This window comes from Chrysemys picta, chromosome 11 (assembly GCF_011386835.1).
Source record: "Chrysemys picta bellii isolate R12L10 chromosome 11, ASM1138683v2, whole genome shotgun sequence".
NCBI classification, from domain to species: Eukaryota; Metazoa; Chordata; order Testudines; family Emydidae; genus Chrysemys; species Chrysemys picta.
This window is the reverse complement of record NC_088801.1, coordinates 7,001,732-7,024,518: the sequence shown is the minus strand read 5'-3', so window position 1 is coordinate 7,024,518 and position 22,787 is coordinate 7,001,732. Positions and strand designations below refer to the sequence as shown.

Genomic DNA, 22,787 nt, shown 5'->3' with positions numbered 1-22,787 from the left:
TTCCCCATAAGAATTAATGTAATTGGGGACGGGGGCTAGGTTCCAGGGACTTTTTTTTCATCACACTATATATATATATATATATATATATATATATATATATATATATATATATATATATATATATATATATATATATATATATATATATATATATATATATATATGTGTGTGTGTGTATGTATATATATATATATGTGTGTATGTTTTAAACAAAGAATTTAATACTGCATACTGCAATGATGATTGTGAAGCTTGGTTGAGGTGGTGGATTCAGAGGGTGGGATATTTCCCAGGGAATGCCTTGCTGCTAAATGATGAACTAGCACTTGGCTGAGCTCTCAGGGGTTAACACGTTGTTAATGTAACCTCACACACTACAAGGCAGCATGAATGGAGGGAGGAGACACAATAGATGCGTGCCAGTGGCTGCAAACATTTCCTGCAGAAACTGAACGTGATGATGAACCCACACTATCCCACTCGAAAGTACCATTCCCTCCACCTTCCAAAGTGCTGGTGGTGCATGTGTTTGTGAGACAGACACCCACACTGTGTGTGTGTGTGTGTGTGTGTGAGAGAGAGAGAGAGAGAGACACACACACACACACACAAACCATGGGTGTGAGAGAGAAACAGAAAGAGACACACACCATGCATGTGAGAGAGAGACACACGCCATTTGTATATGTGTGAGAGAGAGATGCGCATTGCCCCTTTAAGTACGCTGAGCACACTCTAAATACATTGCCTTTTTAAGTAGATCAGCAAGTTGAGACAGCAGCTGCAGCCAGCAAGCTCCCTCCCTTCTGAGCCCTGTCGTGTCTCTGCCCTGCTCTGTGGAGATGGGGGGCAGGAGCGGGTGGAGGCGGACATCCTGACATTAGCACCCCTCTTTCCCCCTGCACAGCAAGCAGGAGGCTCCCGGGAACAACTCCAAGGCAGAGGGCAAGAGCAGCACACGGTAGTGCGGCGAGGGACAGCTGAACTGCCCTGCAATTGATAGCCTGCTGGGCAGCTGCCGCACAGGGAAGTTAGGGGAGCGGGGAGCTGCTGGGGGGCTGCTGGTCCACCGTATCTCCAAGCCCCCACCAGCTTGCTCCAACTGGCTGCTTTTCCTGCAAGCAGTGGACAATGCAGGTTGCTGCCAAACAACATTATGTGGGAGCATTACGTAACTTTAAACAAGCATGTTCCCTAATTGATCAGTGACATAACAATGAAATAACGTTAACTGGGATGATGTTAAGTGAGGAGTCACTTTAATTGTCCATTACTCCCATCCCTACCCTTCAGACAAGAGGAGGAAGCATCTTCTCTCAGGTGTAGCAAACCTATTGTCCCAAAGTGTTTTGCTTTGAATATTGCAGTGTTGTTGTAACTGCGTTGGTCCCTGGATATGAGAGACACCAGTGGGTGAGGTAATATCTTTTATTGAGCCAACTTTTTCACACGATCATTGAGTGCTGATCCTTGGCCATTGTCTCTGACCTGGCAAAGACATAACACAGCCCTGCTAACACAAGTGGGATCCACATACATATAGACTGAATGTGACACAGTAATTTCATGACACAATTTCATAACCTCATCCACAATTCAGAAGTGGTGCAGGCACAACCCGAGTTCCACACAAGGGATGTGGAGGGAGGGGAGGCCTTACCTCCACCTCCCTCCCCCACTCACCAGCCAGAGTCGCTGGCCAGGCGTATTGGGGAATAAGATACTCTGTGAAATGGGATGAAGTCGTTCATTCCTCCTCCAGAATGAGGGGCCAACAGGGGAAGGATTGTGCTTCTCTGAGCCGCAATTGGTTCTGAGTCTGCCCCAGTGTGGTGTAGCTACACTCTTGTCATTACTTGAGGCAGATTTGAAGTTAGGGTAATGATATTTAAACTGAACCACCTTAAATGGGATTCTTAGCTGAGGCAGGAAATAGAGCTGTGTTAAAAATACATGATGCTGAATATTTGGAGGCATCAGTTCAGCTCTAATTAGACCTACAGTGTAACATCATGAAAACCACCCTCCTCATAGGCACAGTTCTTGGTGATAGCAAAAGAGAGAGCATGTGAAATTCACTCTTGAGTAAAAGTCCTGTCCAGGGCCTATGAAAAACATAAATCTCATTTTTGAAAGCTTACATGGGGCTTATGATGTTGTTGTTGTTAGTCCATGAGGTGTGATCCCTGCACAGGGGTGAATTTCACCTGAATGAAGAACATAGAGGCTGGGAGCTGCCCTTGGTCATATCTATACTATTTGACTGCCTTCCACAGAATTGTACATGTGTAACAGAGAGCAGAATTTAGCACAGAGACTAAACTAAATTCCTATCCCAGGGCGGAGGAGCTTGTTCCACCAGTGCGCATAAACTGTACCATGGTTATTATTTACAAAGATAACATCCCCCCACAGGTACTGCATCACGATTTCCTAATCCTTTGGGCCAGATCCAAAGCTGAGGTAAATATAGGTGTACCCCCACAGCTGAGGTAAATAGAGGTGTACCCCCACAGCTGAGGTAAATAGAGGTGTACTCATTGTAATCCATAGAGCTACACTTATTTATACTGACTGATGATCTGGCTCCTTATATTTAGGATCAAAACTATTTGTTCATAGAAAGTTACTGTAGGTAAAGGTTGAGTTTATGATGGTGACCACTGAAACAATCTATGAACAAAACCACAGGACTTCAGTTTCTAGAAACATAGATTTATTTAACAATTTCCCCCCCCCTCCCCTTTGGATAAATACCTGCAATATAAAGGATTACATAGAATTCTATCTATCACACTATAGTTCTTGTAAAAATAAGCATATATCATGCATTTCAAATTAACTACAGGTACTCAGAGTAGCAAGGAACAGTGTTTCAATATGCACATGTATTTAATAGCAGCCTGATTAATGTATTTTAATGCAAAGAGGCACGCAACTTATGGAAACAAAGTGTGACCCAGATCTACATTAGCAGAAAGCTTGTAAAATTGTCAACGTGGTACTGTAATAGACAACAATAAATTGAAGGCTGTTGAATAAATAGCAAAAGGCTGTTTTTAAAAAGACTTGCAGAACTGAAATGTTACAGTAAAAATCCCTGGTTAAAATGGCTTTTTTTCGTGATGGAGTTCAATCCAAATGTTAATTGAGTGAAGGGGCTCAATCCAAATACTGCTAACGCTATGTTGGATCTACTAAAGTAGTCCATATAATTCTGATCCATAGAATTCTGGTAAATCTGATTTCTGGAACGGATTTAACAAATTGAAATTTTGTTTACCATAAACAAATAAATAGATGAAAAGGAACTAATTGCTAAAATAAAACTAGGCTTCCTCAGATCCCCATAAACTCTCCACCTGAGCGCTCAATGTAGATAATTGTAGCTTAGAAGAAATATATATATTTTTTTCGTCAAATGTGATTTGTTTTAGGGCAGGTGGTTTGATCTGGGCATTAAAGTAAGGCTGTGCAGCAGGGAAGCACTTACTTTCAGCAGGAAGTCGGAGAGTTTTCAGCACAATATAAAGCCCGCTGAGCTGCTTGCAAGATGCTCAAGACAGAGGGCGAGCATTTGTGTGACTTTATATTAATAAAACCCCGTAATAAGTACAGACATCCTAAGCAGCTCCATGTAAAATAAAGAAAACAAAACAAAAAACCACACTGATTGCAGAACGCTGGGGTTTTTAAAGTGTCGTTTTCACAAATAATTTTTTTACAATTTGTACATTTTGCTGGATTTGTTCTTTTCAGTTTATTTTTGGGACTCCAGCCTGGGAACCATATGATCTTACAGCCTGTGTGTCTCTAGCATTATAATTTGTTGCCATGGAGAACATGAGCTCATGTATCAGGCGCCTTTGGCACCGAGGCCGATGAGAGACCCTTTTTCCCCTAGCCCTTTCTGCTCACCTCCAACTTGTGATGAACGATAGAGAAATAATGCCGGAGCTGTGCAGAAACAAGCAGATCGGCATATACTCTTTCCTCCAACACGTGCACAGAACTCCCATCAAAGCCAATGGGAGTTGGGCAGGAGGAATGGGGGAAGAATATCCCTCTTAGCTATGATGCTAAACTACTAAGCCCACGGAAAGTTCATTAATCATCTCATCCTTCTAATTTTAATATGGGAGACGTGGTGATCTCATGCATATTTTACCACTTTAGAGAGCGCCATCAAAGAATGTCTAAATAGACCGGGTGTAATAAATGCCACATTCTGTCTGGTTTATAATTACCCGGCCCTCTTAATAAAAGAGATTCATCTAAACACGCCTGCAGCACAGTTCGCAGTGGAGTTTTAACCCCCTCGCCTCATATTTCATCCCCCACGTTGCAGAGCATGCTTTACAGTCTTCTTTAATTTTCTTGTGCATAACTGCTGGCATCTGCTCCCTGGAGTGGATGTGTCACAAGAGAGTGGCAGACCAGATGGCAGAAGAGGAAGTGCCACACGCCAAATGTGCCTATGAATTATATATTTCAATAGGCGGGAGCGGGGAGAATTCCCCAGTGAATAATGTGGGGAATAGAAATGTACATGCATAGCCTTTCTGGCAGTGCCTGGCAATCTGTCTTCAGGCCACTCACGTATATAGCTGCTGCTTGCTTTCAGGAAGAAAGACAATATTTACCTTGGCAACCCCTGCACCACTTGATATATATATTTGGGCTGCCTGGACCTTGGTTCCAGCCCTGCAGGAGAAAGCAGGTACGGTGAGCCTGCCTATTCCTTAACTGGAGCAGGTGAGTGGGGAGAGGCCGGGAAACGCTTTGGGTCTGCCCCAGTGCAGGGGCGTCGTAATTTGCTGTTGCTACAGGTCAGCAGCAAATTACTACCTGCCTGGAACAAGGAGAAAGCCGTGAGGGAATTCCTTGTCTGAGGCGCGGTGCTTTCTGGGACAGCTCCGAGGATGGTGTGCGGAGCAGCTGCTGGTGTGTCAAGAAGCGGGGGTGTAGTGGCAAAGACCATTTTGGAAAGCAGGGTTCTGGATGGCACGGGTCAGAACAGAGTGACAGGCTGGAGCTGCGGGACCGCTCTTGTGGCTGTGTTTTTACAAATCGGTCAGCGATGCTGAAGTCTTGAGGATGCCATCCCCTCCAGAAGCAGTGCTGGGCTGGGAGGTTGCTGCTTCTTAGTGCTGTGTGGTGGCTTCTCTGTTGTGAGCTATCTTGTTGTTGCTGCTTGTGTGCTTGTAAAGAGGAGACCAGCAGGCTGAGCTGAGCTGAATACTGAGTGTGTAAGTGTGTGTAAGGAAGTAAGCCTTGAGAGCAGATAAGAGAGCAGATAAGCATAAGTGTGCATGTCTCAGTCAGAGGAATATATACACTTCTTTGTCCATATACTCACTGGAATGGGGGAAGATGCTCCTCTTTCAGAGAGATGTCTGAATTCGGTTATCAGCCCCTGTCACCTTTTATGGGCTCAGCATCTTCCTGGGATGGTCTTGGTAGCATTTTCCACTCCTGATTGTGCAATGTGCTAATGCATATGCAGCAGGCTTGTAATTGTTCTTCAAAGGTATGGTTGTATTGCTCTTGTCTTCATGGCCGGAAATCCTCAGAACGTCTTCAAAGTTAGTTTTCACTCTTTTTGTTATTCGGTTCGTTTTCCTAGATACTCTTTTAGTTCCATGAGCATTTAATAGGAGTTGAAATTGTTTCTTTTGGGGCCACATGAAAGTCTTTCAGCTCTTAAAATAGTCTTTATGAAATTTAAATGATTATGAAAGCGTCTTTAAACTTAAATGTTCATCAAAGAAGATATTAGCTTTTCTTCTTACCATTCTTGGAGAGTTTCTTCTTGTCTTTCACATTTGCTAAGGAATTGCTTAAGCATTGCCAGATAGCAAATTAATTCCCAATTAATATAAATATTGTTATACTAAAATTGCTTCTTTCATTAGTAACTGGTGACCACATCAAATGACCTTGTTATATTTGTACCTAAAACATCTTACTGTTCATATAACAATGGTATCAGGAAGTTATATGAATGGCTTGCATTCAGATACCAAATATTTGTGAATGAGCATGTCAGTGGAAGCCTGTACCATCTTGAAAACAATGCTTTTACGAGTAAATATGGGTTTAAAAAACCCAATACCTTCTGTAAAACATTTCTAACCATAAACACTCTAATTAAAGTGTAAAGAATAGAGACTATATGGTGTTTATAAAGAAATCCATTCCAGTAAGGATATTTCTAGAAATTTTTGTGGGGGCTTAAAAGTGAAGGTTTTTCTTTTTCCTAAGAGTCCAATTTTTATGATTTAGTTTATTGCTTTGCTAACACATCCATAAGTATCAATCCTCTTTGGAATATCCTGAATAAAGAACATACTTGCATTTTTACACAACCAGATCTCTTTGTAATACATCAATATCTTGTTCTTTGAGAAGGCCCTCTTGTTGGTTGGTTGAGTTTTGACCAAATTATCTCTACTTTTACAACCTAAGATTTGTAGTATATTTACAACTTGCAATTAAAGATTGCAATCAAGTATTCTATACAAGGTACAAATCACAGTAGCTAACTCTTATGTGCATCTTTCAAACCTTGCTATAAAAGAAAATAGAAGAGAATGTTAAAACAGGGACTATAAAGCTGCATCCCAGAATCTGTACAAATACACGTTGCGGTAATAAATGGATTTTTATGACTAAGAAGATGTAATCCTCTTTTTTTGTAGTGTGGTGACTGTCACTGGTTGACAGAAAGCAGAGATTGCCTGGGAATTTCCTTATTTAATGTGGAATTTTTATTTAATTAAATAAGCAATCATAAACACGTGAGCTATTATATTTGCCAACCATCCTATATATGAAAATAATTTTAAATTTCAGTAAAATTGGGGCAAGTTTGTAATAAAATTAAAATTCTAAGATTAAATGAGTTTTTTATTCATAACCATTTGGGTGCCAATGTTGAACTCCTAAGCCACCTCTCTCTGATCTCTCCTAGGAGCTGGTGGTTGGTCCCCATTGGAATCTAATCCGAAACAATGGCTTCAGATTGATCTGGGAGACAGAGCTGAGATTACAGCAGTCGCCACCCAAGGCAGGTACGGAAGCTCTGACTGGATAACAAGCTACATTCTAATGTTCAGCGATACAGGACGCAACTGGAAGCAGTACAGACAAGAAGACGGGATCTGGGTATGTCTAAACTTTTTTTTCCGTCCAGATCAGTTGTTACAATTGAACTTGGCAAGTTCCAGGCAGACTTGGCCCGTGGTGTTTAGCTTCAGATTAGTTTGGGGTTTGAACAAAACAAAAGTTTTTTTTTTTTTTATTTTAACAAGTTCTTACTTTGGAATAGATTTGGAAGCAGAATGGTTTAGCGGTGAGACCGGGGACTCCAACACACAATGACTATTCTAATCCCCATTAGACCACTGATTCTCTGTGTCACGTTGCATTATGGACTGACGGCTAGATTGTGCTTCAGGCTACATGAACACGCAGGGAAGTGAGACTCTTCCTTATGCTTTTGTGCACGGTGGACTTTGCAGTTGGGTTACGTTGGGGTAAGTGGAGCAACCAGCCTTCAGAATCCCTGCCGAGAGCAGGTGGGCAGGCAGTGAGCAAAGTCTTGGCTATCTGCCCCACTCGGGCTTGCTGGCCAGAGCAGCTGAGCCAGTGTGGGAATGGGTAGTAATATGTTCCCAGTATAGGAGGAGCCAGGTATGTCTGAGATACAGTAACTTTAAGGGTTGCTCCCGAGCAGCTGTATTTTAGGCACAGTCTTGCGCACGCAGCAGTGCCTAAAGTCAGATTCGAGCCTTCAGACTTGCTGTACCTCAAGCTAAATGCTTGAATATATCTGGTGCCCTGTTAAATTAATGAAACCAGCGTAGAGGCTATTAGTTAAATGAAGTAAAATCTCACCAGAAACACCAATACGAAGTAAAATATTGCCTGGAAAAGTAGAAAGGACTTTGCAAAAATCCTTCCGGTCATATATAAATATTTGTCTAAACTATTATATATGGTTTTTCCTTTTCCTTGCTATACCATTCATTTGTGGGATCAATGTCCTATATAGTACTACAATGTGTGCTGATGCTCAGTAAAATATATTCTGAAAATAAAGGATAAAATTAAGATATGTGATGAGTGAACTTCAAAAGTTCAGATACACATCTCAGCTTCTTTGGAACATTTTGCTGAAGGAAAAATTTTTAAATTTCACAAGAGCAGGTTACTCCAGGAGATTTCCAGAATTTGGAGATTACAGATGAGCAGGGCTGCAGTAATAACAGTGTTTTGTCTGTATTTCACTTCCACTTTTGGATAAATCCCAGGAAATACAGAAGCATGCACAACATTAAAAGAAAGAAAAAGGTTAACCAAACTGTCTCCCATTCTCATTTGCACTGCTGTTTCACTGTGTGACTTGGAGAAAGTGACTTATGCTCTCTGAGCTTTCAGTTAGAAAATCTATAAACAAAAGATGGGCTTAAAATTTAGGCCTGATTCTCCTCTCACAATTACATAAATCAAGAAGACTCCATTCAAATCAATTAAACCACTCCTATTAAAGTGGAGTGAATGAAGTGCAGGGACCATTTGCAAAATTCAGCTTTTGATCTAGGTGTGGACTTTGAACACTGAAAGATTCGGGTCCAATGTTTGAACCTTCTGAAGTTTGTCCAAGAATCCAAAATTATTCAATGTTTCCTGACCTCCTACTGCTGGTTCTGTATTATAAAGAGTTATTTTTCATAAGTGTAAATTAATTTGCATTTCAAGAAATGATTTTTTTTCAAAACATGACTTGTTAGGACTGAACTTCCCTCCTTTTCAAAAACTTAGAACCAGTTTTTCCTTTAGTAAAGTTTTCTTCTAAAAGAGGAACTTAAAAGACAACTGGTAAAATTTACAGTAGCAAATCTTCATGCCCTAAGGATCCAATTTAGAGAGTTTCTGATCTGGCACTGAGTCTTGCGTACCACAATAAGAATATGCCCGGCAGGCATTTAGCAGTAGATCAGGATTTATGAAAGAGCTGAACTCTTCCACATTGCTAAATAATCAGGCGTGAAGGTGCTTCTAGGAAAAACCTTGTGACACAACTTCCAAAGCCTCAGTAGGTCTGCAGACTTCCTATTTGAAGAGGAATGTTATAAAGTTTTGTGGTGCAAACAATTTTAGAACAAATATGAGATTATTTTTATAGCAATGGAAATGTGAAATAGAATTTGGGTAAGACGAAGAAAATGGTCCTGGTATTTTCTTGCTGCATGATAGCTTCCTAAACTCAAATGTTTATGATGTGACACCCAGCGATGCAGGTTTAGGTCCCCATATCCAGGGTATAAGGTGAAATTCAGGTTAAGTTACAGCTTCACCAAACTTTGTTTGAACAAGAGCTATACAAAATACACAAAATAAAAATTGAAATGATATGAAACATGTTTGGTTTGCCATTTCATTAGACTCAACATTCAGCCTTGCTTAATAAAAAATCTCACTAAGGTTCAAGAACTTTTACAACTTCAGGTAGAAATAGTGAAATCCAGCAATATTTTTGCATGATTTTGATCCCAATTCAAGTGAAACTTGGTGATTGGGGTTGCGTTTCTCCTTGAGTGTTTCGGTTGTTTATACTGTAAACTCAAGGAGCATGAACCCTGCAGAAACTGAAACCCAAAAGAGGTTATGACAAATGCGGGAGACAGTCTGATCTAATTTAGGCTCTGTTCTCAGAGTCTCTTATGGGTCTGGGTAAGCATAGAATCATAGGACTGGAAGGGGCCTGGAGAGGTCTTCTAGTCCAGTCCCCTACACTCAAGGCAGGACTTAGGCTATGTCTGCACTAGAGACTTTACTGCAGCACCTGAGGCACTGTAGGATATTCCATGAAGCCATCCTATGCAGATAGGAGAGAGCTCTCCCGTTTATATAAATAAACCACCCCAACGAGTGGTGGTAGCTGTGTTGGCAGGAGAGCGTATCCCGCCGACAAAGCACTGTCCACACCGGTGCTTCTATCGGAGTAACTTATGTCGATCAGGGGTGTTTTTTTCCCCACACCATTGAGCAACATACATTTTACTGACAAAAGTGCTAGTGTAGACATAAACAACAAGGAGTCTGGTGGCACCTTAAAGACTAACAGATTTATTTGGGCATAAGCTTTCGTGAGTAAAAACCTCACTTCTTCGGATGCGAAGAAGTGAGGTTTTTACTCACGAAAGCTTATGCCCAAATATATCTGTTAGTCTTTAAGGTGCCACCAGACTCCTTGTTGTTTTTGTAGATACAGACTAACACGGCTACCCCCTGATACTTGACACCAGTGTAGACATAGTCCTCTAGACCATCCCAGACAGGTGTTTATGTAACCTGCTCTTAAAAATCTCCAATGATGGAGATTCCACAGCCTCCTAGGCAATTTATTCCAGAGCTTAACCACCCTGACAGTGAGGAAGTTTTTCCTAATGTCCAACCTAAACTGCCCTTGCTGCAATTTCAGCCCATTGCTTCTTGTCCTATCCTCAGAGGTTAAGAACAATTTTTCTCCCTCTTCCTTGTAACAAAATGTTATGTACTGTACTTGAAAACTGTTATCATGTCTCCTCTCAGTCTTCTCTTTTCCAGACTAAACAAACCCAATGTTTTCAATCTTTCCCCACAGGTCATGTTTTCTAGATCTGTAATCATTTTTGTTGCTCTTCTCTGGGCTTTCTCCAATTTGTCCACATCTTTCCTGAAATGTGACACCCAGAACTGGACACAATACTCCAGTTGAGGCCTAATCAGTACGGAGTAGAGCGGAAGAATGACTTCTTGTGTAATGCTTACAACACTCCTGCTAATACATCTCAGACTGATGTTTTCTTTTTTTGCAACAGTGTTACACTGTTGACTCTCATTTAGCTTGTGATCCACTATGACCCCCTGATCCCTTTCCACAGTACTTCTTCCTAGGTAATCATTTTCCATTTTGTATGTGTTTGCAACTAATTGTTCTTTCTTAACTGGAGTACTTTGCATTTGTCCTTATTGAATTTCATCCTATTTACTTCAGACAGTTTGTCCAGATCATTTTGAATTTTATTCCTATCCTCCAAAGCACTTACAACCCCTCCCAGCTTGGTATCATCCTCAGACTTTATAAGTGTACTCTCTATGCCATTATCTGAATAATTGTGAAGATATTGAATAGAACCAGACCCATAATGGACCCCATTTGATATGACCTTCCAACTTGACTGTGAACCACTGATAGCTACTCTCTGGGAACAGATTTCCAGCCAGTTATGCACTCACCTAATAGTAGCTCCATCTAGGTTGTATTTCTGTAGTTTGTTTATGAGAAGGTCATGCAAAACAGTATCAAAAGCCTTACTAAAGTCAAGATATGCCACATCTACTGCTTCCCCACCTATCCACAATGCTTGTTACCCTGTTAAAGAAAGCTTTTAGGTGGGTTTGACACAATTTGTTCTTGACAAATCCATGCTGACTGATACTTATCACCTTATTATCGTCTAGGTGTCTGCAAATTAATTGCTTAATTATTTGCTCCATTATCTTTCGGGGTACTGAAGTTAAGCTGACTGCTCTGTAATTCCCTGGGTTGTCTTTATTCCCCTTTTTATAGATTGGCACTAGATTTGCCCTTTTCCAGTCCTCTGGAATCTCACCCGTCTTCCATGACTTTTCAAAGATAATCGCTAATGGCTCAGATATCTCCTCAGTCAGCTCCTTGAGTATGTTAGGATGTATTGCATCAGGCCCTAGAGACTTGATAACATCTAACTTGCCTAAGCAATTTTTAACTTGTTCTTTCCCTATTTTAGTCTCTGATCCTGCCTCATTTTCACTGGCATTCACTACATTCAATATCCAATTCCTACTAAACAATGAAAACTGAAACAAAAAAGGTCATTTAGCACTTGTGTTATTTCCACATTTTCTGTTATTTCCCCCCACCCCCTACCCCCCATCGAGTAACGGGCCTACACTGTCTTTGGTCTTCCTCTTGCTTCTAATGTATTTGTCTCTAGATAGTTGAATCTCATTTTGTGCCTTGGCCTTTCTAATTTTCTCCCTACATTAGGGTTACCACATTTCAGCAAGCAAAAAAGAGGACGGGAGGAGCCCCGCCCCCGTCCTGCCCTAGCCCCGCCCCTGCCCCTCCCACTTCCTGCCCCCCTCAGAACCCCCAACCCTCCCCCTGTTCCTTGTCCCCTGACTGCCCCCTCCTGGGACCCCTGCCCCTGACTGCCCCCCAGGACTCCACCCCCTACCTAAGCCTCCCTGCCTCTTGTCCCCTGACTGCCCCCTCCTGAGACCCTCCCCCCATCCTAACTGGCCCCCTAGGACCCTACCCCCTACCTGTACCCTGATTGCCCCAACCCTTATCCACACCCCCACCCCCAGACAGACCCCTGGGACTCCCACGCCCCATCCAACCACTCCCCACCCCCTGACAGCCCCTCCCAGAACTCCCGACCCATCTAAACCCCTCTGTTCCCTGTCCCATTGACTGCTCCGATCCCACTGCCCCCTCCTGGGACCCCTGCTCCTAACTGCCCTCCAGAACCCCAGCCCCTACCTAAGCCTCCCTGTTCCTTGTCCCCTAACTGCCCCCTCCTAAGACCCCCCCAAATGCTCCCCAGGACCCTACCCCCTACCTGTACTCTGACTGCCCAAAACCTTCTCCACCCCCTCCCAAAAAGCCCCCCCCTGAACTCCCGACCCCCCCCCCCCGTCTCTTGACTGCCCCCTCCAAAATCTCCCTGCCCCTTCTCCTGCCCCCTGGCCCCCTTACCCTGCCGCTCAGAACATGGTGTTGGGCTCTGTGCTCCCCAGCGCAACACACAACCCGGTCCCTGCCCCTGCACAGTGCTGCCGGAGCGGGGCGCAGGGCTGCAGGGGAGGAGCTGCCGAGGCCCGATGCAAACGGCCCGGCAGGCCGGCCGGCTCAGAATGGGGGGTGGGGGGAGCGGGGAGGAGGAGCTCTACAGCTGCTCCGGAGTCCAGCCCGGCAAGCTGCGGGGGAAGGGCTCTGGCTGCCAGAGCCCCATGCGAGCGGCTGACTTCCCTGCAGCCCTCCCAGCCGCGCCTCGCTCTGCATGGGGAGGGAAATCCTGGACATTTTTAGTGATTTACAAATTCCCCGGACGCTATTTTTAACACAAAAAGGAGGACATGTCCGGGTAAATCCGGACGAATGGTAACCCTACCCTACATACTTATATTATTTGTTTATATTCATACTTTGTACTTTATAGTCATACTTTCCACTTTTTGTAGGATTCTTTTTTCAGTTGCAGATCATTGAAGATCTTCTGATGAAGCCAGGGTGGTCTCTTGCCATACTTCCAATCTTTCCTACGCAGTGGGATAGTTTGCTCTTGTGCACTTAATAATGTCTCTTTGGAAAACTGCCAACTCTCTTGAACTCTCTAGAATACATGTAATGCAGAACATTCCAGCTGCACCTCCAAAAATACAGCCTGCATTTGGGGCTGGGAGTGAAGGTAATGTAGAAATGAACAGTAGCTCTGAACAAGCCTATGAGACCTCCTCCTTCAGAAGTCCTTTCCAACTACTTCAAAGCCCCTTTATTGTGTCAGAATAGCATAAAAGTTCTGTAGCATATCTGAGAATTGGGCCCAAAGATTCTTTAGCAGACTAATAAGACAGGTTCTTATATACTGGTATACATGACCACATTACCAGTAAAACCCCCTTCTTTACTTTACAGAGATTACAAGGCTTATTCTTCTCCTCTGAGGGCATGCATACAACTCCCATCAAGTTTAACATTACCGAGAGAGCTGCACAGACAGCGCGCGAGGAGAATCATAATACCGCTTATGTTTTCACTCAGTCTATGTTTACGATGTTAGAAAATTCCGCAGCTGGAGTTGGAGACCAAACAGATTAGCCATTGAAAACCAGTTTTCCAAACCCATTTGTATTTAAATAATCCTGTTATGAAGAGACTTTGTGGTTCACCTCAAACTAGGCTTACAATTATATTTTCAGTATGGATAAATCAGCCATGTGGGGACACACTGGCTACTGATTGGGAGACAAAAAGCATAAATCTTATTATGTGTAAAAAGGAAATCCTTTTTTTCTGTGTTTTTAAATGTTGAATAATTCAGAATTTACTTGACCTGCATACACAACACAGCTGGGTTCTGTTCAAGTTGTGTATATCATTGCAACTCTTGTGCATGAGTACAGGCAGCAAGGCAATCCTAGATATCCTCGTTAGTTTAGAGATCTTTTCTACTGCCTGTAATGCAAAATGCTTTAGATAATTAAAATACAAGCAGACAGAAAGGTGTAAAGAATAACCGAGGGAGAATGGACTGAAGGTGCCTAGGCAAGGGAGAAGAGAGATTTGCTCAGCTAAAATGTGAAAGGAAAATGAGTCTAGGAAGTTGAGAAATAGAGGGAGGCTGTTCCGGATAATAAAAGCTGTACGGAAGAAGGCTCCCGTATCAGCAGGGGTGTGACTTTTTGGAGAGACATAGAGGAGGACAGTGGTAGAGATAGCAAAGAGGTGGTAAGAAGATCAGTTTAGACCCAGATCCTGTGAAGTCTTATGCAGGTGCATAAAGTTAAGCATGTGATTTGTCCCATTGGCTTCAATGAGACTCCTCACATGCACAACATTAAGTGGGTGCCACAAGTGTTTTGCAGCATTGGGTCCTTCGGCTAGTGCAATCCGGAGGAGGGTCGTTTTAATTAGTTTGTAAATCTAGTGAAGTGCAGTAAAACTCCTGTTTCTGCTGGAACGTCTTCCACGTTCATGGAATTTTTTTGGTGAGTTAATTATGGTGAATGTGGGAGACAGGTATTGTGGTATCTTTGGGGGACCATATTGTATTAAGTCTATGAATGGTTTATGTATCATTGTGGGTCAGGGATTGTATGCCAGCTAAGGCAGGGTGTGATGGTGGTGGGGAGTTACCATAGTTTCTCCAGGAACTCAAACGGGATGGGGTTTAAGGCTTGTAGCTGAAACTGTTAACAACTCCAGAGAGGTTACCTCCCTTGGGGTGACCTGTATATACTGGTACAAACTGGGTTTTCCAGAGACCAACAGATAAAGAGCATTTATGTAAAAAGATGTGTTTAAACTGACACAAGGCCTTCCTTTTGATTCATCAGCCGGATAAGACCTTCTGGGTACAGCCCATAAAACTGATGGGTGACCTCTGGTAAGCTTTTAGCATGCATATAGGAATGTTTATTTCTTTATTTATTTTTTTAATGTTTTCTCTGTTTTTGCCCTAAGAATAAATGTGTTTTGGTTTTTTTTTGCTTTGTGAAGACTGGTTGGTAACTGGTATACAGTGCCCTAGCTCCTGGAGAAAGATTAATCACAGGTGCCAGACCCCAATCCCACCTGCTGGGGAAATCACAGTGTGGTGCAGAGGGACTGTATGTCTAACCCACCCCCACATTTGGAGGGAGAGAGGCATGGGTCTCCACTTGAGATAGGTGGTGGCAGGAAGCCTAGAAGAGTCCTCAAGGAAGATGTGTGTGTGTGAGAGAGAGAGAGAAAGGTGCAGTTAACCCCGAAACTGTGACAATATTTTCATAGTGTTTAATCTTATCGTCGGATTTATAATTCTTTTCTATCACTGCTGGAACAGCACCAGGACTGGCAACAGTGTAAGTGCTACTTTATGATAAGGCATTTGTAGCACCATGTCCTAAAACCTTCTTGCAAGGTCAGAGAGAAACCCTAGAAGCATTAGTGTTGAATTGTTTGAGTGCATTCTGTTTGGCTTAGGCTTGGCGGAATTGGATTTTAATTTTTTTGTATATAATTTTAATGGCTATCAGTTTATTTTAAAGCATTTTTTTTCTATTTTTTCAATTTTAGATATTCATAGTTGTGGGACATGATTGGGTTGATCAGACAATAGAGGGCAGATAGCGAATAGTTAATGGCACACTGAGGTTCAAATGTTAAAGCTTTAGATCCTGTAAAACACACATTGTGAACATCACATGTCAGAATATACAAAGGAAATATCCTTAAGTCAAACGAAGTTCCCAAGCAGTATTTTTCTTACCTTGCCTATGTGTAGATTTCTATTATCAATGGAAATATTTTTTGGTGGTCGTTTGTGTGTGGTGTGTGTAGTGAAATTCACAGTTACGACTGTGAACCTAAGAGCCCCTTAATGGCAGCTGGCAAAGAGCACACCCAATATTGTCAGAATATTTTGTCAAATGGTGTCTTGTAAGGTATCATATAAAAAACGGTGACGCGCTGGTCATTAATTAATATTGCGTAAAGTATACACAATTACTGTATAAAGAATAAGGTGTGCGCGCTGGAAATATGTTCCTAAAATATGTTCAGACCAAGCAATCTGAGTAGAGCGAATGCATAAGTTGTTGTAGACAAAGGAATGGTGTTTTGCTTATGGCTCTCATGTCAATTGATCAAGGGGAGTCCAGAGATAATGGAAGTACATTTACATCTAAGGTAAACAGTGATTATATCCATTTGAAAAAGCCCATTGACCAGAGGATCAAATCATCAGCAGGGGAGAAGAACTGGGCTTGCTTTTCAAGGAATACATTTCAAAGATTTATTGGACTATAAAATGAAGGGAAGAGAACCCCTTAATTTTCTATCACTTAGGGAACAAAGGGGACAGCACCCTTTGATTCTGTGAACATTGGATCCTCTGGCCTGGAGGTGCTGGTAACTTTGATGTAAGTGAGAAAACTGCTTAAGCAGAGAATGTAATTTGCTGAGATTAGGTATTGGTCCCTAGAAAATGTGTATTGGTGTGTTTGGAATCATACCTGTCTTTTTCCTTTAAATCACTTAACTCACTGGTCTTTATTAATAAATTTATTCTTAGTTTTACTATAAATGATCTCAGTGCTGTTCTATTGAGGTATAGAGTGAGTCCCCAGCTAACCTAACAGGCTGACGTGTGTACTGTCTTTTTGGGGGCAGCAAGATTAATAATGTTTGTGAGCATCCTAATGAGAGGCACTGGACGCTGCAGAGAGAAGTCTCTGGGGAATTCATGAATTGGGGTTCACTGATTTAAGCTTGCTTTGCAGGTAACAAACTGGCAGAGTTCCAAGGAGTTTGTTGTTGAGACACACGGATTGGTATGGCAGGTTCCTGACACATAGGCCAAGCCTCAGCAAAGCTCTTCCTTGCTGGGGCAGAGGGGTAACACATAGTGGCTTACAATTCTGGGTGTGCCGAGGGAAGTGTCATACAACCACTTACTGATTAAAAATCAAATCCTTCCAAGCCTGTTTATAATATCTCATTCTGCTATACATGTGTTTGGATGCGCTAATCGCCTTTGCATGCAGTAATTATCACCAGTCCAACTGGTATTAAATACTGCATACCCATGAATTATCACCATCTTCACCACCTCTGCTCGTGTGGAGAGAAGACAGGGAGGAGTCCTAGTCTTGTGGCTATGTCCATCTAGGAAAGAAGGTGCTGGGCCAGTTTTGCTGTGCCAAGTGAAGATACGGCCTTCATAGACTCATAGACTTTAAGGTCAGAAGGGACCATTATGATCATCTAGTCTGACCTCCTGCACAACGCAGGCCACAGAATCTCACCCACCCACTCCTATAACAAACCCCTAACCTATCTCTGAGTTATTGAAGTCCTCAAATTGTGGTTTAAAAACCTCAAGGTACAGGGAATCCTCCAGCAAGTGACCCATGCCCCACGCTGCAGAGGAAGGCAAAAAACCTCCAGGGCCTCTGCCAATCTGCCCTGGAGGAAAATTCCTTCCCAACCCCAAATATGGCGATCAGTTAACCCCTGAACATGTGGGCCAGACTCACCAGCCAGCACCCAGGAAAGAATTCTCTGTAGTAACTCAGATCCCACCCCATCTAACACCCCATGGGCATATTTACCTGCATATTTACCTTCCAGAGACGACTCCTCAACTGCTCTTTCACCTTGCAATTCTGTGACAGTTAAGCGTATGGTAGGTCATCCTGGATCCCCTTTGGGATCACTGCACGATTAGCACTAACTTGGGACTGATTCTGACATTGGGACATGGGTTATCCACTTCTAATTCAGATTCACATTACCAGACCAATGGTTCTGAGCTTTTAAAAGTGGTCTCTTGTAACTCATGCCTCTTCCAGACATGGTTAGGCAGACCCTTCTAGGAAGGAAGTGATTAAGATCCAAATACATCTTCATTTGTAATTTGTTCTACGTGGAGTTACTCCTGGGGACCATTTATAATTATGTTTTATTTGTAGCACCTAGGAGCTAGCTATGGACCAGGGCCGCACTGTGGTGAGCACTGTGCAGACACAGAACATAAAGACAGCCGCTGCCCCAAGGCGCTTACAATCTAAGTACAAGACAAGAGACAACACGTGGATACAAACAGACGTATAGGGGAGTACAAGGAAACAATACTGGTGATAGGCAGTGGGCACAGCACACCAGCAGTCTAACCATTTAGAGACTGAAGCGGCTGCATATGTGGTATCTTGGGGTGTTGTGTGGGTTGCTCATTACAGTGATGTTCTAAATTCTGCAGTGATGCTGAGGAACCCCAAAGCCGGCTAATTGAGACACCCACAGTCTGCCTGTTCAGACTTTCGATGCATGCTGCAAAGCCCGTGTTTATCCCCCTCCAGGCTTCTGTTAAGGGGGTAGGTTGAAGACTGATTGGTGGCAGAATATGATTGGTAACATTGATTACTTTCAGTTTGGAGGACCTTGGCCAGCCAGTTCATGGTTTGAATTTCATTTCTGGTTTAGGTACTGCATTGTGAGACACATGAAGCCGTAGATTTGTGCCATCTAATTTATCAATAAATATAGACCAAATAGTCCTTCAAGCCATTTATAGTTTGGTTCTTTTCCCTGCTACCCAGAATGCACAGGTTCACAGACAGACTCTGGAGCTGAAGAAGTATGTAGTTTATTTGCTGCTTCAGTGAGTGATCAGTCCACTGAAACAGGCCCCAGTATAGGGTTAAATGCAAGCACACAGCCACATTCAGGTGCTCGCCTTAAATACATTTGTAACTCCCCTTTCCTCCCTGGGTTACTCAGGAACAGGCAACACTCACCTATGTGCCTGGGCGCCTGATGTTGTTGACATTAAAGAGTATCCCTGTGGTGCTGTTGGATCGGTGGGAATTCTCTGTTCACCCCTCTGCTGCAGTCCCTTTACTCCTAAAGGCATTTAAATTGGAGGTGCCTCCACCTGACTGGCCCCTGTACACACTCAATGGTGTGTCTTGGGAACCGCCAGGAATAAACCTATTCCAATAATAAATAATAATATAATCTGTGGCATGGGTGTAACTCAAAAATACCAATTATAAATAATATACATCCAATATACTTAAGTAAAGGTGTGTTAACTGTAACTTAACAGCGTAAGAAACAGGGTGTAACAGACTAAGATTAAATGTCACTACGAATTTAAATCCACGGGGCAGTTGAATAAAATAAATTCACAAATATAATATACAGTAATCAATGAAACGTATGTAACTGGCATTTACACTGCCACCATTTACCCCACCCCGCAGTGAACGCTCCTCTGGATTTCAGCGTCCTAGATGCTTGCGTGGGCGCTCTGGAAGACCTGCAGCTGGAGACAGTGCTCTGGTGGTTCTGTGTATCTGTCCACCCAAAGCAACAAGCGGCACAACCCCTCTGAGGACTGGAGCTGGCAGCAGTTCTGGGTCCTGGTTCGATGGGAAGATCGCTCTGTGTCTCCTCAGATTCAGTCTCTCTCCTGTGCCCCTTCCCTTGCAAGTACTTTCCCAAACCAGAGTGGGGGTTACTCACAGTCCTTCACCCCAGGCCCATCTCAGTCAGCTCCAGGCACAGCAACAGTCTCTGTCCTGGCTCCCTGCTCGATCAAAGCCCCTGCAGGCTCCCAGCAGCAGCTCCTGGTATGGACATAGCTCCACAGCAGCAATCTCATTCCTCTTCCCAAAATGGAGTCCACCGCCTGCTCCCCTGCACAAGGAAGTCTCTCCCTCTTTCCCCAAAGCATTGTAGTCTCTAAGGCTAGATTGCAGCACACAGGCTTTTCCCTTGGCACACTCCCAATAAAGTTCAGAGGCCCCTCTAGTGACGGGTGCCTACACATTATTACAAAGTTATTCAGTATATATTGTATAAACACTTTCCTGCTTAACACTAAGGTTAGTTTGCTAACTCAGTTCTTTACCTGATTGGACTGCTGACCAAGATGTTCATCTGATTGGATCGCTGACCCAGTTGTTCACCTGATCAGGTTGCTGACCAAGCTTTTTACCCGGCTGTTCTCTTTCCTTGCCAGACAAGCAGGCATCTTTTCACAGGTCCCATCACCTAAAATGTACAATCTACATATCACATCCTATCTATCCCGTCTGTTTCTTGTTTGCATGCACTCATTATCCCATGACTTGTTTTGGGTCCTTTCTTATGTACTTGTTCATTTTTTCCAGTTCAGGGTGTTTCCAGAAAAACACCCCCCTGCTTGGTGCACATTAACATTCCTGCAAAATCTGTAGGCTCGGCAGAGCAAGGTGCCATCTGTGTATTACCACACTTGCCCGATACTTTCATACACAACGTCCATTATTACAGTAACACCACCAGCTGTCTTTCTTCTTTGTCCTGCCCAGATATGTCCATGGGGAGAGTCTTCTGATCCCGGTGACCATTAGTTTGATTATTTCTAGCTGTTTGTACATCATTCAGTGTTAGTTGTCATGGCATGCCTATGTAAGTGCCACTAGATATGGTTTCAGCACTTAATTTACTTTTATGCAGAGGGACTCCCACCAGCTATCCGGGGGAAAACATGACTTGGGCTAAAAGATGTTAACCACCAATAGCAGCCTCTTCATACCCAGGCCCCATCTAGCCCAAGAATACCTGCACGTTCCCTTGTAGGCTCAAAATACTGCTGCTGATGGAATCTCTTCCTTAGCATTTACTACAGTGGTAGCTTGTACTGGTAAGTCTCCCATTTGTATTAAAACCCCAGTGTTAATAGGGCCCTGTTTTTCTACCCATAACCCACTGTATCTTCCCTTGAGCATTTCCTTCCCTAAGTCAGTATATCATGGAAGTTGCTGCTCCATTGTCTACTAACATTAATCCCCCCTGCCCTTCAATTTATGTTTGGATATGAGACTGCCCCCATTTATCAAATTTAATAGGGCAAACTTGTTGTGGGGTAGCCTCAGGACAGAACCTCCTCTATTATGGGGCCAGTACCACCCTTACTTTATCCCAACCAGACCCCACTATAGACCTTCCCAACTCCCCACAGGAGTACACTCGCCATCTGTCATGGGCTCCACTCCGAGTCACTGCAGCGGGCTCCACTCCGAGTCACAGCAGCAAACTGTTGACCAGTTCTTTTCACCACTATCCAGAATGCACAGGTTCAGACAGACAGACTCTGGAGCTGCACACGTATGTTGTTTATTGGCTGTGTCAGTGAGTGATCAGTCCACTGAAACAGGCCACAGCATAGGGTTAAATGCTAGTGCACACCCACATTCAGTCGTTCGCCTTAAATACATTATTACAAAGTTGTTTATTATATATTGTATAAACACTTTCCTGCCTAATGCTAAGGTTAGTTTGCTAACTCAGTTGTGTACCTGATTGGACTGCGGATCCAGGTGTTCACCTGATCAGGTTGCTGACCAAGCTTTTTACCTGGCTGTTCTCGTTCCTTACCAGACAAGCAGGCATCTTTTCACATGTCTGACCCGGTACAGCCTTTCTTATGTTCTTATGTCCCAACCCCTAAAATATACATTCTACACATCACATCCTACAGGTGCCGAGAGAGAAAATGACCATTTGCAAATAGATTAAAATGAGAAAGAGGTAGGTGTGGGGTGATGCACAGGCTATAAAGCCTACTTGCTAAGGGGAAACGGATCATTAATTTGTGTCTAGCAAACAATTTCTGAAGATTAGCCAAATAAAAATGTCCCAGGGATAAAGCACTAAAGCTGATCCGCCCACAGCTGAAAGCCATTTGGAAACAATAACAGTTGGATTGACTGCAGGGCTGTGGAGAGAAGTTACTTTCCACCTGAATTGCTTCCTTAGTGAATCTGCTTTGCAGATGGGTTAGAGAGGGATCAACTGGGAAAAATTGTTTGCAGAATATAAAAACGCAAATATTTTCTTCTTTGATTTTCCCACTGAAACCTGTGTTAATTTCTATGGCCCTTCTGGGTCGTGTTAATTTGGATGGAATGGCTTATGGGAGTGGTTAACGAGATATTGGAGCCTTTCGCTCATGAAAAGCCTGTTAAAATCTAGCTGAAGCCTAACAGAATGATGCTAACAATATAAAAAGCACTGTGACGCATGCTGCTTGGCACTGAATGGGCAAAGAGAACCACTGCCATCCCTGGGGGTTGTCCCTCCAGGCTAAGGTCAAGATTTCTTGACAAGGTCCCATGGGTGAAGCTTGCAGTGCTTCCGCCCACGATGTGCCTCTTTCCTGGACACCTGGAAGACTTCAGATCACAGCACCGTTCATAAGGATTGGCTACACTAGCTCTTCAAGGCCTCGATCCTTCTTTGCAAGTTTGTCCTTTCTAGTGAATATCTGTATTTCGGCTGGCTTTACCCCAGATGTATTACACGTGTGCCAAACTCTTCTGGTTTGACTGGGACTGTCTAGGTTTTAAAGGGTTATATATTTATGTTAGTACCAGGGGTAAAAGTAGAAATAGGGACTTACCGGTACAGGGCTGGGTTGGGGCTGGCTCTGGCCCCC

The 22,787-nt window shown here is 43.2% G+C and overlaps 1 protein-coding gene across 5 annotated transcripts in view; it reads left to right on the top strand.

Annotated features, from left to right (window-relative positions):
• Positions 1-22,787, top strand: part of CNTNAP5 (contactin associated protein family member 5) — a 413,059-nt gene that overhangs the window by 112,239 nt on the left and 278,033 nt on the right. For all 5 annotated transcript variants that reach the window (XM_005279758.5, XM_042843050.2, XM_008167765.4 and 2 more), the window contains exon 3: positions 6,977-7,170. In XM_005279758.5, the coding sequence (XP_005279815.2) occupies positions 6,977-7,170 (194 nt within the window). The remainder of the gene's footprint in view (positions 1-6,976; positions 7,171-22,787) is intronic.